The sequence below is a fragment of the Cydia strobilella genome, chromosome 7 (genome assembly GCF_947568885.1).
Source record: "Cydia strobilella chromosome 7, ilCydStro3.1, whole genome shotgun sequence".
Classification (NCBI taxonomy): Eukaryota; Metazoa; Arthropoda; class Insecta; order Lepidoptera; family Tortricidae; genus Cydia; species Cydia strobilella.
Window position 1 is genome coordinate 9261940 of NC_086047.1, and position 16161 is coordinate 9278100.

The window sequence follows — 16161 nt, forward strand, 5'->3', positions numbered from 1 at the left end:
GCAAAAGAGTTTTAGATCCCACTGATGATAACGAAGTAGGTAATTGATTTCCAACCACTACCCATTTTTTTTCAATTTGTTAATAGAACAATTTAGAAACAACGATAAGTGATAACATTAAAACCCACAATTAATTAATATATTAAAATGTTAATTAATGAACTTGAATTTTTTTTTATACGATGGAATAATTCCGTTTAGTAAGAAAGCGGGTGCTACGAGTAAGTAGGTACATCTGCAAAGAAGCTACGAGGATCAGATTACGATGAACCATAGAGTAACTTATACTAGAGCGGTACTGTCATAGTAAATTTTGTAACCCCAGTAAATTCACTGCCATCTGTCGACACACTTTAAAACTAAAAATGAAGATTTATAAAAATACGATAGAATGTATTTAAATATAAATAATTTTTTTTTTTATTTGCATTAATTATTTTTTTGATTTTGACCCATGTTCTTTCACTGATATGCGTTAAAATTGTTAAATAACAAACGAAACCGTCAACGCCATCTATACGACTGAAGGCCAAAACTAGTAGCGCCCTCTGAACGAGAATCAAATTTTCTTGATTTTCGAGGCACGTTTTTTCCTTAGACTGTATCTATCTATTATATCTATCTTTGGATGATAGTTAATCTTGAAATCGTGCATCTAGCCAATTTTGAGAATTGTCAAATGTGGTAAAAAACATCGCCAGATTCAGTACCGTAAAACAACCCAACTACTCACTACTACAGTCCAGTACTACAATAGATGGTCCACAAATTCAACACGTTTAGTATCAATAACAATCTTCTTTTAATTTCTCATGCTCTGAAAGTGAGTCGTTGTTGTTCTAAAAAGTGTGCAGAAAATTATACGTTTCTGCTCTAGAGCACTATACTCTCTGAGTAAGTTTTTTTCTCTTTTTGTACGATAAGCAATAACATTTTTGGTTTTAAATGGAATTTTTGTACAATTTCCATTCTGATAATTAAATTCCCATTACATAAATAACGATATTTTTACCTAAATTGTTAATTGAAAGTATCCTTAAGAAATATTACTGATGTAATACTTAGCCGTATATTTTTAAATGTAAATGTATTTTGCTTTTTTCATATTCGACATGAAAAGTAGTACTATTGGACTAACTACCTTGACAGATATAGATGCCTTTCATCCATCTTTCATCCCTTGGTTAACCGTCTACTCTTAACTTTAACACTGAAATCATTTTTTTTTAACTTTAACACTGCTTTAAATACTTCATCAAAGGAAAATCGTCCGATATCCTTCACAATTTAAAAATCGGGTTACAAGCGACATAAAATAGAATCGTAAAAGTTCTATCAATGCCGCTATTTGGCACTGAGCGAGTATAGATCGACAATCTTATTTGTTGCGTGCTCGGTCGCTCCTTCAGTGATCAGATAGGGTTTGAATTCGTTTGATTTTAATGCAAGTGTCGCATGTCCCAGTTCCGAGTCCAGTCGCCTCGGCTCTCCACGTTCTAGAGTGCTTGAGAGTTCGAGTTGGCGCCAAATTTTAGGTCTCGGCGCTTCTCATTAGGCTCTGTTCAAAGTAGACAGACGTGAACGTTGAACGCAGATGGGAACGCCACCCCTCTCCCAGTATTGGAGCGACTGCAGAGCTATAAGCGGTAAGCATGCCTTGAGGCACTGCTGCGACCAGCTGTTATTAAGATTGGTGAAACCCGACAGTGATGCTTATCTTCTTCTTTTTCCTAGCCTTATCCCATTTACTTGGAGTCGGCTCTCTTTATACGGCGTCGCCAGGAGCGTCTGTCCTGGGTCGTCTCTACTGGTATTCTTTTTTCTTTAAGGTTTTTTTTTACAAAACCTATCCATGTTGTTTTGGGCCTCCCGCGACCCCTAGGCTTCTCACTCGTCTCTAGCACCTTTCTCATGTGGTCTGGTGGACGCATCATGACGTGGCCATACCATCGGAGTCGATTTTCGGTGAGTTTTTCTTTGATTGGTCTTACTCTGAAACTGCCTCTAACGTGGGTATTTTTAATACGATCCAACAGCGTTACTCCGCCAGCCCATCTCAGCATCTTCATCTCCGCAGCATGCAGTTTAGCGACTTGTTGTTATAGGTTTTGAGAGGCCAACACTCAGCCGTATGTCATTGCCGGGCGCACAGCTGCCTTTTAAATTTTGCCCTTAATACGAACTGGCATTCGTTTATCGCATGAACGCCCGTGAGTTCAAGCCACTTAACCCATCCAGTGTTTATACGGTTCATGATATCTGCATCTACATATATGGATCCGTCGTTTTGCATTTTCGAACCAAGATATTTGAAGCTTGTTACTTCGTTCAGAGGGTTGCTTTCGAAGTGAAGTGTGCTTTAGAGGTTGGCGCCACTGAAGTTGCAGTGCATCACTTCGGTCTTCTGTCGACTTACTCGCAGTCCGCCGTCCTCCAGGGCGGCGAGTAGCCCTGGAGGACTTTAATTATTATTTTAAGGTTTCTAGAATGTTTTGCAGCTATTTAACGTCTTCGCTGATCAAAACTATGTCATCTGTGGACACCTACCCCACATGGAATTCATCGCTATTGACAGCTGGACTTCGAATGGTAGACTTTACGTCTTTGTACATGCCCATCACTATAGAAATATAGTATTCTGGAATATTTTTGGAGCGTAGTGAGTGCCAAATGAGTTTTCTGGGTACGCGATCGAAAGCTTTCTCCAGATCTATTGATACCATGTGGAGGTCCGTTTTGTTATTATATTGCCGTAACCACAAAAGTCAGGATATGACAGCCATGTTAGAATCAGCTACATTTATTTTTCAAGTTTGAGTTAAATTGCGCCCCGTACTCGCGCCCAACCTCGTCAGGCGTTAGAGCGTCAGTTGTGCTTTGAGACGAAGCGTTTTGTTTCTCGGCTCTTTGTTTGCGGACAGTACTCGTCGCGAGTGACGCATGATGGGGTGTGTCACTTAGTGATATTAGCAACGCGTATGGATGGTGAATTACGAAGCAATACAGCCTTTTACGGCTTCCATATTGTTTACACCTCACAATAAAATTGTGTGCACTTAATGCGAAAAAATACGCTAAGGTAGGCTGAGGCTGATATTTCAAATGTTCAATCTAAAATGTGTGTGTAAATGATTTTCGTATATATGTAATGATTCATATTTACATAGTGTAAACTTCAAGCTTTAGGTGTTTCTCGGTAAAATAATATAAAATTCCTGCTACTGCAGTCACGTTTCAAGAAGTTTGGAAAATATAGCACGGTCGGGAAAGCTATAATAACTTTTACAAGAAACCTACTTAACTAGCTTAGGTTCTTGAACAGAAACTTAATTAGTTCAGTTCAACGGAACTTGGACAACAACCATCAAGTTACATGCAAAGGAAACGAACTCTTACGAATGAGCGAGTACTAGCATTGATTTCAGTCTAAAAGGTCTGATATCGATACTGATTCAGATTGAGAACAATAATTAAATGCATAACAACATTTACAGTACATTATGGTGCTACTTTACTGCACTAGTACGATAATTACCACATTACATTATTGTCCAAAATTTAAAGGGCCATATGTACTGTAAAACGTTGTACGATACATGTGCGAATAGGTAATTCGCAACTCGTGTCGATTTAAAACACTCCCTTTGGTCGTGTTTTAATTTATCGCTAGTCGTTCCGATTTTCCTATTTTTCGCACTTGTATCGTAATGTACTATTATTTTTGTTGGAAGAATAATGCTGTACTTTACACACTGCGATAGTGTTATTTATAAAATACTTTTCCTATATTAAGTTATCTATCCTTTCCTGTGATGAACATCTATATATTGATACCTAATCTACTCAACGATGAAAACCCAGTGATTTTCACATCGTTAAATTTATCCGCCGACCGCGTGTAAGGCAAAAGTAGGCGTGAGAAGTCTGGTTCGGGAGGGGGCGCTCTTAATGAACTGTGACGTCATTAAGAGCCCCACGACGTGATCTTTATTACAAAGCCGTGAACACTGTTTCTCGTTGATGACGAAGGATCTAACAGCTATAGACAGGCTTTTAGAACTTTAGAATTTACTCGCCCGTCGTGGGTGGTTAAGCTACACTTCTCACGAAAAAAGTTAATGATATACGAGACAGAATATTAATGTTCTCAAAGTTAGGTCGGTCGCGCTTAAATAAAATTTCCCTTAAAAATCAATAAAGCGAGACGTACACGTATACAACCTACGGAAGTGTTTGACGTTAACTTATTTTAGCCATACATCTATGAATAATGTACATATATGTATGATTTTGTACTGTGTATGTATGAATGTAAGTATATAGCTAATATGATACCTCACTTAGCGCGAGCAACGCTAACTATTAATAGTTACAAAAATACTTCGTTTTTAGGGTTCCGTACCCAAAGGGTAAAAACGGGACCCTATTACTAAGACTTCGCTGTCCGTCTGTCTGTCACCAGGCTGTATCTCATGAACCGTGATAGCTAGACAGTTGAAATTTTCACAGATGATGTATTTCTGTTGCCGCTATAAATAACAACAAATACTAAAAAGTACGGATCCCTCGGTGCGCGAGTCCGACTCGCACTTGGCCGGTTTTTTGTAAACTATTCAAGAAATATCCAGCTCAATAATTACGAGTAATTACGGAAATAAAATATTAACTATGTGTCACAATACAATTAACACAATTGCCACCCACGACATCGTTTGACCTTTTTACATAGTGTGGGAAGATTCCTTTGACGGCCTCTATACATATATTATAATATATTTTCTTTAAAGGGGCCCACTGACTATCAGTCCGCCGGACGATATCGGCCTGTCAGTTAGAACAAAAATTTTACAGTTCCGAACAACTAACAGGCCGATATCGTCCGGCGGACTGATAGTCAGTGGGCCCCTTAAGAATTGCCACCGATGCCATTAACAACCCACTTACCTTAAACAACAAAGGCACCTTTATCAACTATTTATTAATCTGTGTCTTTATCCAAATGCCAGCCAAAAGAAGCCAAAATGTTTTGAACACAGTCTAGTAAATAAAGAAGACTAACAACCCCCATACAACGCCGGCAGTATTGTCAAAGTAGATGACATTAAATATTATTTTTACGTTTTAGTTATTTGCGTATGAAAACTGCCATTCTACTGCTATTTATAAAAAAATCATAATGACTGGACTGACTTAATTGACTACTCACAAAAGTTATATTAGTATAAGGGTTCCGTTTTTTCCTTTGAGGTACGGAACCCTAAAAATAGAAACACGCGAAAAATGCGGTGTTATATGGAGGTTGTCTGTCTTGAATGTCTACGAGTCTCTGGTTTTAACTGACCGCTTTGATTTATACCCATTTGGTAAAACAGGAAGGATTTTAGCTGGGAGAAATCAATTTCTACTGGACAGATTCAAAGCGCTTTGAGTGAAGACAGTACGTATTTGGCTTGGTATAGCTATCGATGAAAGAGGGGTATTTAGAATTAACGATAGAGGTTTCTAGTGCACATACCTAAGCGTTAATCAACTAAAAGAATGCAACAATGGCAATAATGTTTAGAAACTGGGTCCACCCGATATAATCCGTCAAAATATCTGGTTAACTCAAACTTCATGAAAGAAGCTGCGTTTTAAATATTTATGAATTCATTCATAATTTTATTACGCTGTTCCTATACTTTTGTACATATTGCTCGTAGTGAATATATTATTTTAAGACTAAGTTCGAGGGATGCTTAAAACTTCGTATTTGGTGTAGAATAATTCAAAATACCGTTATATTGTACATATTGCAGTGACAAAATTCTGTAATGCATAACGTCACGTGATTTGAAAAACTCATTATGAAAAACTACAAGTATGGCCGTCTCGTTCATTCCCTGTGGAGTCTAGCGTTGCAAGTAATATCGTTGATCAGACATCGCAACATTAGTTAAGTAGATAATAATTTTATTAATGTATTTTTTTTTGTTCTACGAGAACTATTATTTATTTATTTTTGTAAACCTGTGTTGTGTACAATAAAGTGATTACTACTACTACTACTACTACTACTACTACTACTACTACTACTACTACTATTAAGAACGAAGGATACGAATTATTTGGAATTTATAATAATAAATCCCCCTAGTCTGTATGGGCAGGTGACTATTTATAATGTACCTAAATGATCTTGTTGGCTTGAAATCGTAAGTCTTTTTTAGGGTTCCGTACCCAAAGGGTAAGGACCCTATTACTAAGACTCCGCTGGTTGTCTGTCTGTCTGTCTGTCACCTGACTGTATCTCATGAACCGTGATAGCTAGACAGTTGAAATTTTCACAGATGATGTATTTCTAACCCTATCCTTCTTTCTTTCTTTTTTTGTATTTCTTTTTTTTTGGTTTTCTTTTTTTTTTGTATTTTTTGTGTTGCCGCTATAACAACAAATACTACATATACAACAAACGTGATTTTTTGCCCTTTTTGCGTAATGGTACGGAACCCTTCGTGCGCGGGTCCGACTCGCACTTGGCCAGTTTTTATTGTTACATTATGAGTATCTTCGCATAAAAACCATCGCACCTAAAATTCACGATCTCTATAAAATGTTGCATGATACTTTTGACCCAGCTTACGCTCCGACCGCTAACCAATTGGCCATAACCTATAAAATATACAAGATCAGTACGAACCCTTTTTAACGCCAGTGGCGTCTGAAATTCCCCGCTAAAGATGTATGTAAAGTCTCCTTGAAACTTTGTAATGGCGTCGACGTGGAAAGTAAGTGAAGTAGCCTTAATGGCAACATTTTGAATATCTAAGATATTTAGTTTAAGGGATGCTTCGCATCAAGCTGGTACTTACAGTAACCAAAAATCTTAATGATGAAAGAGTACTCACTGTGATTCTTGGTTTGAAATGCCTTAGGTTATGTCAATACAATACAATACTCTCTTTATTGCACACCTCACATAGTTTACAATAAATAATTAAATAAATATCGATATGCAATAAATGTCAATATACTTTTTAGGAGATGTGTTTACGACGATGGATTATTGCTGCAACTCAACATATTCTGTTGAATTGCAAAGATTGCACACATTACTAAACAGTTGTTAATTGAAATGAAAAGATAAGGAATACCTACAATTCTAAGTAGAATGAGTCACATTCTTGAATTTCTATCGTCTTTAATGTGTGACACGAATGCTGTAAGGCGCCATAAAGGCAAAAAATAAAAATACCTATCAAGTGAAAAAACATGGGTCAAAATCATATAAAAATAATTAATGTAAATAAAAAAATCATTTATCCATATTTAAATACATTTTATCGTATTTTTAAAATCTTTATTTTTAGTAGGCAGGGCAGTGAATTTACTGAGGTTACAAAATTTACTATGACAGTACCGCTCTATCCTATTATATCCTCTTTGACTAGACTAAAAAACAATACAAAAGGTAATCACGGTTTATATCCTGGTCAATGCAAGTCTAGTGAAAAGAAAATTATTTAAAAGTTTGTAAATAAAATTGACTTTTGAACAATAGGACCTAGGACCTATTTATCTTGTATGTAAGCTGGCGCGTTACTACCATGAAATATAAATCTTTAATTCAATTATACACAATGAACTAAATTACTAAAGTTTTGGTTAGACTTTGCAAGTAAAATAATCTACAAAACAATAAATACTTTATCATAAAATGATAAGAAGACGGAGAAGGAGGAGATATATTAATAAAATATTAGTATTTTTTACTTTTCCTACATTTATTTTGTTTGCGAGGTTGAGACACGGCTAACAGCAGTATATATGTTACGGGCAACTTGATAAGTCCGGTCACTACTTTGAATAATAACCGGTTGTATGCATAATGCCCGCATCAAATGGACAATGTAACGATAACTGCATGATTAATCACTTTGACCGGTCAGTATGAATAATGACCACCCTTCTTTGGACAATGTAATAAAATAAAACAGATGAGCTGTAGTTTGTAGTGTAGGTTTAAGTTAGGTTTGAACTGCAACCGGCCTAAAAAAAAATTGTTTATAGAAAAGAAGGTTTAGGTTGGGTTAGAACTGCAACCCTCCACAGAAAAAACTTTTTTTAGAAAAGTATGTTTAGGTTAGTAGGTTAAAACTGCAATCCCACAGAGAAAGGAATTGCTTACAGAAAAGTAGGTTAACTTAGGTTAGAACTGAAACCCCCCACGGAAGATAATTGTTTATAGAAAAGTAGATTTAGGTTAGGCTAGAATTGAATCCCCCCACAGAAAAGAACTGTTTTTAGAAAAGTAGGTTTTGGTTAGGTTAGAATTGCAATCCCCACATAAATAATCTGCTTCCTCCGCGGTGCGACCGAATTTATCACATTGCCCGAAGAAGTACAGAAGTATTCATACTGCCCGGTCCAAGTGATAAATTCAAGCTACTTATCTCAAACCTTGATTTAATGGACCACGAGCCCTCGGGCATTATTCATATGGACCGGCCAAAATTTACCCCTTTGCCCGACGCTCTTGGGCATTATTTATAATGATCGGTCCGGTTGCGCGTAGCATATATTCATATATATACTTATATTTTTCTGCATTTAAAACACTAGGATTATTCCGAGATAAGCTAAGTATGGCAACAATCTGTCTGGCTCTCGTTATATGCAAATAACGATACCTTCAGAATAAATTAAATAGCTTCGAGACAAAGGGCTAGACTTTTCCATGGAAATCTAATATTGCTAACACTATTCATCTCTATAATCCTGCCGCGAGGTAAAAGACATTCTGTGAAATGGATACATAAGGTACCGAGGGATATTTGCAGTAATAAATTAAATGCACAGCAAATCTTTATCTTAAGTGTACCGTGTGAATAAAATACTGCGTGTAATTTGGGCGTTTTCTAAAATAAACATTGAAAACCTGATTCTCACAGATCCTGGTGTTTTAGGGTTCTTTCAAATCAGAATCACAAGCATATTCAATCCAGATGATAAAAAGATGTCCCAAAAAGTTGTATGAAAATTGTACATTCCACTACGCCACGCACATACAATTGAAAAAAAAAAATCACACTAAAACGTGACGCAATGGAATGTACAGTGAGGTTAGAAATTGCATGGAGAAATTATGAATGAATTCTATTTATAATTTCTCCATGTAATTTTGAACCTCACTGTACATTTTGGGACATCTTTTTTTAAAAAGTAGAATGAACCCAATAATGTCCAGATTTGAAAGAATCAGGCTTTTAATATTTATTTTAGAAAACGCCAATTTTTGTTACGACCACATATTCTAAGGGAAGTTGGAAGGAACTTTCATATTATGTTGTATTTACTAAACAATTATGACTATAATTTTTCTTGTATTTATTATAATTCAGTACACAATGTATCACCTACTTTGTTTTTATTCGAAACGTCGCACTTACTGACACCACGTCAAAACTGTCACAAATGATGACTATTTATTTACGCCATATGCACGCAATAAAATTTGCACTATAACACTTTAAACTCTCGTGTATTGTACACATAACGCGAACATTTATATAGATTAATGTTTACCAATATCTCATTGACATTTTGCTGGGACGTCAGTTTTCCGTGACCACAGCTAGTGCAACCTAGTTGAAACCTCGGAAAAAAGGTAAAATAATGAAATTTTATTGCGTTAGACCCGGTAATGACATTAAGGTTTAAAATTAGTTTTGCAATTATATTAACAATACACTCTGTATGTCCTACCGCCTGTCACGAGCAACCTTTCGATGAAAAATTACTTTCGCTCGTACTCGAGTATCGTAAGTCATTATTTGATCGGGTTTGAGTTGGGTATAATTAGACAAAACAAACAAACGCTTAGTTAGTCTTTGAGCGTGTCTGTCTTACTTCAAGTCCTAAAACAAAGTTCGAAGTAATTAAGCTTCGAGAGTTTTCCAATAACCGATTCCCAATATTGATTACCTAATTTTATAGGGCAGGTTTGTCAGAACATAGTGGTTACAATTTAATATAAATGGGCCTTTTATTTGTTTCGCAAATTTTAATTCTATTTTGAGTGGTCTTTCAATCTTTTATTCGTAGGTATCCGTTATAATTAAAGAAATATGAAAACATTTTGGTACGACAGCTTAATGTGTGAATCAAAGTTAACTACAATAAACTGCAGTGTTACACTTACTTTATGACTCGACTGCCAGATTACGAAACCAATATGATCATAAAATACTGCACAAAATCTATAGGAGCATCTTTCTTATATGTCGCGTAAGTGGTATGGAGTAGCTTAAATAATGACGTCACAACCACACACACATACAGCAAATACCAGTGCACCACAAATATCAATAAGCCGACGTCATCCCGTGAATGACAAGTTAATAACGGTTGCCGGTTGGCTGTCGCCGTCTAGACGTTAGCCTTGGCGTCAATATTGCGCCATTACGAGACTGACTGTACTCCGCTGTATTACAATAAATAATCCTATTCTTAGCAGTGCCTTCTTTCTTGGACGGGGATTGCATTTTAAATTTAATACTTTGGGTATTACGGTTTTGTTTCAGCCTTCGGAGATGATAGTAAAATAATATTGACATGCAGTTTCTTATCTACTCCATGCATAGGTACCTTCCAATGTATTTTATACTTTTTGTTTAAATTCACGTTGGTGTTTATAATATGTTTTAACTAGCGACCCGCCCCGGCTTCGCACGGATGCAATGCTGATGTATTATACATATAAACCTTCCTCTTGAATCACTATCTATTTAAAAAAAAACTGGCCGAGTGGGAGTCGGACTCGCGTTCCAAGGGTTTCGTACGTTACAAATTTAAACCATGTATTTTTTATGTGAAACGTGAGTGAAATATGTATCTAAAAAACCCGTAGGGGTCGGATCAAAAACTAAGTAATTGAGTCCGACTCACGCTTGACTGCACATTTCTAATAGGTTTTCCTGTGATCTTATAGGTAAAGAACTATTTTGCGTATTTTATTTCAAAATTAAAGACCCATTAGTTTCGGAGATAAAGGGTGGGGGGGGAATGGTCATTTTTTGCCTATTTTCTTGAATTTCTGAACTGTTTATACTAAAATTATCAAAAATATATATTTGATATTCTCATAATGAGCTCTTTTATTTGATATGTAACACGATATAGTTTGAAAAACTTGATTTTTTAATTTTCTCATTTTAAAGTGGCCCCCATGTTTAAAATTCATTTGTTTACGTTACATGTCCGTCTTTGGGTCACAAAATTACATATGTGTACCAAATTTCAACTTAATTGGTCTCGTAGTTCGGGAGAAAATAGGCTGTGACAGACGGATAGACAGGCAGACAGACAGACAGACGCACGAGTGATCCTATAAGGGTTCCGTTTTTTTCTTTTGAGGTACGGAACCCTAAAAAACCGCATCAAAATCCGTTGCGTAGTTTTAAAGATTTAAGCATACATAGGGGCAGACAGGCAGCAGGAAGCGACATTGTTTTATACTATGTAGTGATGCCCGCTAACTCGTATTGGTAAATGAGACCCATGAAATAACAATAATATATTACTTCATGAGTAACTATCGCGGTAACCGAAGACAATATTAAATGAGACCCATTTAAGATTTTAAATTTGAACCCATTTAATTTTGAGAATAACAGGCGAATTCTGCGTTTAATAAAAGATTACGAATTAGATCTGAATTAAATATGGATCTGATCTGTCAAAAGAGACGTTTTTGGTCGAGGAAATGTCACTTTTAACACTGACAGAGAAGATCCATATCTAATCCAGATCAAATTCCTAACCTGTTATTAAAATCAGAATACGCCCGTAACTCGTCTAGCGCGAGGTTGCACTACGCCGTAGCACATACCAGGTTATCACAAGTGGAAGAAAATCAGTCGTAGCCCCATGAACCCATGACGAAAGTGTGAGTAATAAACGCTGAAAGAGCTTCCTCAGTAACAGCCGTAGGCGTTTAAAAATATATCATCATGTCAGTCAAAGGTTCGTTGCTCATTGATTCAAATGTCGTCTTTACCGCCTATTTAACCAAAGGTTTTAGGTCATGTTACTTGGAGGTCGTCCGTGATAATCACTGTAGTTAAGACTTAATGTTACTCATTAAATTTCAAGCCGACAGTAAAATTAACGAGTAGGTATCTGTCTATATTTATATTGATTCTACTTAGTTAGCCTGATGTAATTACGATTTATGGAGGAATTAAGTTAGTAAAATTAAATCAATGCGAACTATGTCGGTTAGGGTCTAAAAAGGGTTTTGTCGAGTTTAATTAATCGGACAACGGATTATTGGGAGATTTCATTAAATACTTATAGAATATCGACCGATTTTTAGGGTTCCGTACCCAAAGGGTTAAAACGGGACCCTATTACTAAGACTCCGCTGTCCGTCTGTCGGGCTGTCTGTCTGTCACCAGGCTGTATCTCATGAACCGTGATAGCTAGACAGTTAAAATTTTCACAGATGATGTATTTCTGTTGTCGCTATAACAGCAAATACTAAAAAGTACGGAACCCTCGGAAGGCGAGTCCGACTCGCAGTTGGCCGGTTTTTACAAATGAACGCTTAAATAGTTTCTAATAGTAATGAAAGTCAGCGGTCGGTATCTTTTTAATAATAACTTACGAATAACTTTTTGCAGTATTTTCCGTTTTTTTTAATGGAGTTCTTAAAGACATTTATTATTTAGGTACATACCAACTAATACAAATATACCTACTTAGATTTAAGAATTTGTTGCTTAATTTCGAGTGTAAACTAAATATTTAATTAATTAATGCAACAGTTACCTTAAAATGGGGTTAGTAGGGTTCGCGGGAATAGTTGGGTTATGAATAGGGAGAGAAGTGATGAAAGGGGGGTGAGATGTGAGAAAATAATGTATTCCAATTTAAAATGGAGCTATAGTAATACTCATAATAAAAAAAAAATCTAACAATCTTCCAAAATCACCGTTGTATGAAGTCCCATCTCACCCCAATTACGAGGGACTACGGGGTGAGGTGGGATTTCCTGTTTATTGTCAAAGTTATAAAATGGAACTACCCAAAATAAAATAATAACTAAAATACAAACGTTCGGAACACTTATTATATACACCATTCAGTTTGCATATGTAAAACTAAAATGTTATCGAGGTTTGAATGCCAGTTTTGTCCTTACTCACCCCATTTTAAGGTATGCCAAAACAAAAAACGCATTTAACTGATTTGCAAGACTGAAGTGATCCCATAAGTGTTCCGTTTGTCAAAAAGTTTTGTACGGAACACTAAAAATGTAAATTTGTAAGCCTAAATACGAAAGGTTACTGCCTGCAATTACCTAGCAACCCTAGCAATCTAGTAGCAAGTTCTAAATTCAAATACTCTGATTTTTATGCATTTATGCCTGGATTGGATCATAATCTGGGCAGCTGGCAATTTTGTAGATATTAGAAACCATAAAATTTGATATATTAAAGCGGCCGAGTTGGGTAATGGCGTTTCCTTGCTTACTTAATAGCGATTTGCAAAATGCCCGCAGATACTTGCCGTCGCCGTCGATCCTTGTCCTTAATTCTTAATTAATTTAATTCATTTCGTTATTCGGATGTTATTTTTACTAGTAAATTTTTATTAATAAGGCTTTAAACGGACAAAAAATTGATATAACGTGAAAAAAAAAAACATGCGATATGGCCAAAGTTTGGTGAAATATTTGGAGAGATATACTTAGTTTAACCACTGCAGCGCCCCAGTTTCACAGTAGTTTGGAATCCTATACTAGTTACGTGTGTCCTTAGGGCGCTCCACGGGTTAAATAATAAATAGGTTTCTATGTTTTGTATAGAAATACACACAAATAAAATAATAAGCCAAATGTGTCTCATATTTGTTTAAATAAAGCCCAACAATATCTTAGTTAAGAAAGTCTTGCAGAAATGCAAACAATGAGGATTATATTAGAAGTTAAAACGTTTCATAAAACAATACTCATTTCTTCATTATAACCGCCCAATACGCTGATGAAGATCATTATCGTTTTTCTACACTACTATGCACCCTTGAGTGCAGCGAAGGTTGCTGTGGTGCATTGACTCCGAACAACCGGCCAAATCCAGTTTCTCCCTACATAAGCGCTAGTAAAACTGGCGGGAATCTTTTCGATTTAGCTAGGTTATAAGTGGGTGGTAGTACTAAGCAACAGGTGTTGGTGTTGCGCGTTACGTAAGGCCACCGGCGCGCGCATTCCATTGAGGCGGTAGTACGGCGCTATCGATTAGGAGTACGGACCAGGCCCATCGACCCGGCATCGGCAGCCGGCGTATGCCGCCCTAAAGAGACTTGTTCAGTCTTGGACTAACTTGTTATTAAAGTCGTTCTAAAATGTTAACTTTATAGTTGAATTTGTTGCGAAGTAATTTGTTTAAAAAATGTTATGACATGATCTCACCATACATTTATTGTGACTGTGTAAGTTTGCTTAACATGCTCTCTGCTTTATAGTTGCACACGAGCTGTCCTAGCACTGTATTTTTATTAGTTAGTATCTAAGCTTGGCGCTCCGCTCCTGACAGCCGACCGCGTGGGGCGCACCGGCGCGCGGGCGACCGAGACATCCGTTACGATACTGAGTTGAATATTGAAGTCACGGAGGCTTCAAGTTTTTCTAAAAACTTTTCATTGTCGGTATTACCGCATTCACCGCCAGCATGAGCTACGCGCTATTACGCGTGTAGCCGATAATGTTATTTTTCCGCTTTGTAGGGAAAAGCGCCGCCGAACAGAGAACCCGCTTAGAGGGTCACTGGCAGTGAATGTGAACAACTACCTGACTGTTCTAATAAATTAAATTTCGAATATGATAATTAGCAAGTCAGCTTGAACGCCGAGCAATCTCATACTAATCACGAAGTTAGCTTAATTATCCAAACGAATGCTACTTAAGAGCACAATTTATTTTTTCTTTGCATGCTTTGACAAGCTCGAAAAAAAGTTAATTATGATTTTTTTTACGATCATTTACAAGAATGCTTCCTTTAAAACCTCTTTGTTTAAAGTTTCTCAAGAGTCCATTGAAGTCTTCCGCAGGAAGATGTACTCATAATTTATTTGTTATTTAATTTCCTTTGATATTTTAGCGGTCTATTTCACTCTTCCAGTACCTATATGTTAGTTAAGATGTCGTCGAAATGTTTACACCTGTCACCGTACACACATTTAAATAAGCAATTCTACCTAATTGCTTTTAGTTTAGCAAGCATTTTTTATACAATCGTGTCAAACTAGTAGATTGTAAACAAGAGCATAAAATTTCAATTGCGATTAGTTATATTGACGTGCCGTATTGTTGCCGGCTGTATTGCAGCAGGAAACTTCATTGCCAATCATAATGTCCTTGATAAATTACATATACCCTGCGGCAATTTTATTTCGAAATGCCAGTTATCGATGTGGCCTACTGAGTAAGTCTCCTGAAATGTGTTTTTTATGGGATATCTATGGAAAATCTGTTAACATTTCGATATTGGTATGATACGATCGTTTGCGCTGATTGGTGCACACAGAATGCACTATCGTGTTATTCTAGGCATCTTGCGCGCTGACTGACATACATGTCTTCGACGAACATATCAACATCTTAATAAATTGGAACAGAATACCGTTCTATGGACTATAGGCCAGGAAATGAATGCCCAAAAAAAGTTAGAGGGAAATGCTTGGAACACAATTTTTGACTTTGTAGCTTTGCTTAGACTAGTTAGGAGGTGAACATATCAAAAGTCCCCGGTCGTAACCCTGATGCTGGGGGGGAGAGGGGGGTTTGAAGGTTCCATTTTTCGTTTTTTCGATTATATCTCGGAAACTATGCGTCTGAGCGACTTGGCCACATACAAAATGAAAAGGGATTTAATTTGTTACAAGTTTTATTCAGTCAAGTTTTTCGATATCTTGTATAGTTTTTGAGATATCCGCTCTTGAAGGTTTATTTAGGGCTCTCATTTTTATCTTGATTATCTACATCAGTGAAGCTGTTAGGCCGGGTTTGGTATCGTTTTCGTATAAATCGGGGGTGCTGAATTCATTTATGGTATCCACATTGACACCATTCCTAAGTAAAAACAAAATTTAAAAAGATGATTTTTTTTAACTCCTCTTTAC

The 16161-nt window shown here is 36.5% G+C and overlaps 1 protein-coding gene across 6 annotated transcripts in view; it reads left to right on the forward strand.

The window, feature by feature from the left end:
- Positions 1-16161, forward strand: part of LOC134743079 (rho GTPase-activating protein 100F) — a 56525-nt gene that overhangs the window by 10797 nt on the left and 29567 nt on the right. Inside the window, exon 1 of one of the 6 annotated variants that reach the window (XM_063676383.1) lies at positions 13963-14472. The exons of the other annotated variants lie outside the window; for them this stretch is intronic. Within the exon in view, the coding sequence (XP_063532453.1) occupies positions 14443-14472 (30 nt within the window). The 5' untranslated portion in view covers positions 13963-14442. Of the gene's footprint in view, positions 1-13962; positions 14473-16161 lie in introns of those variants that run through there. 6 annotated transcript variants of the gene reach the window in all.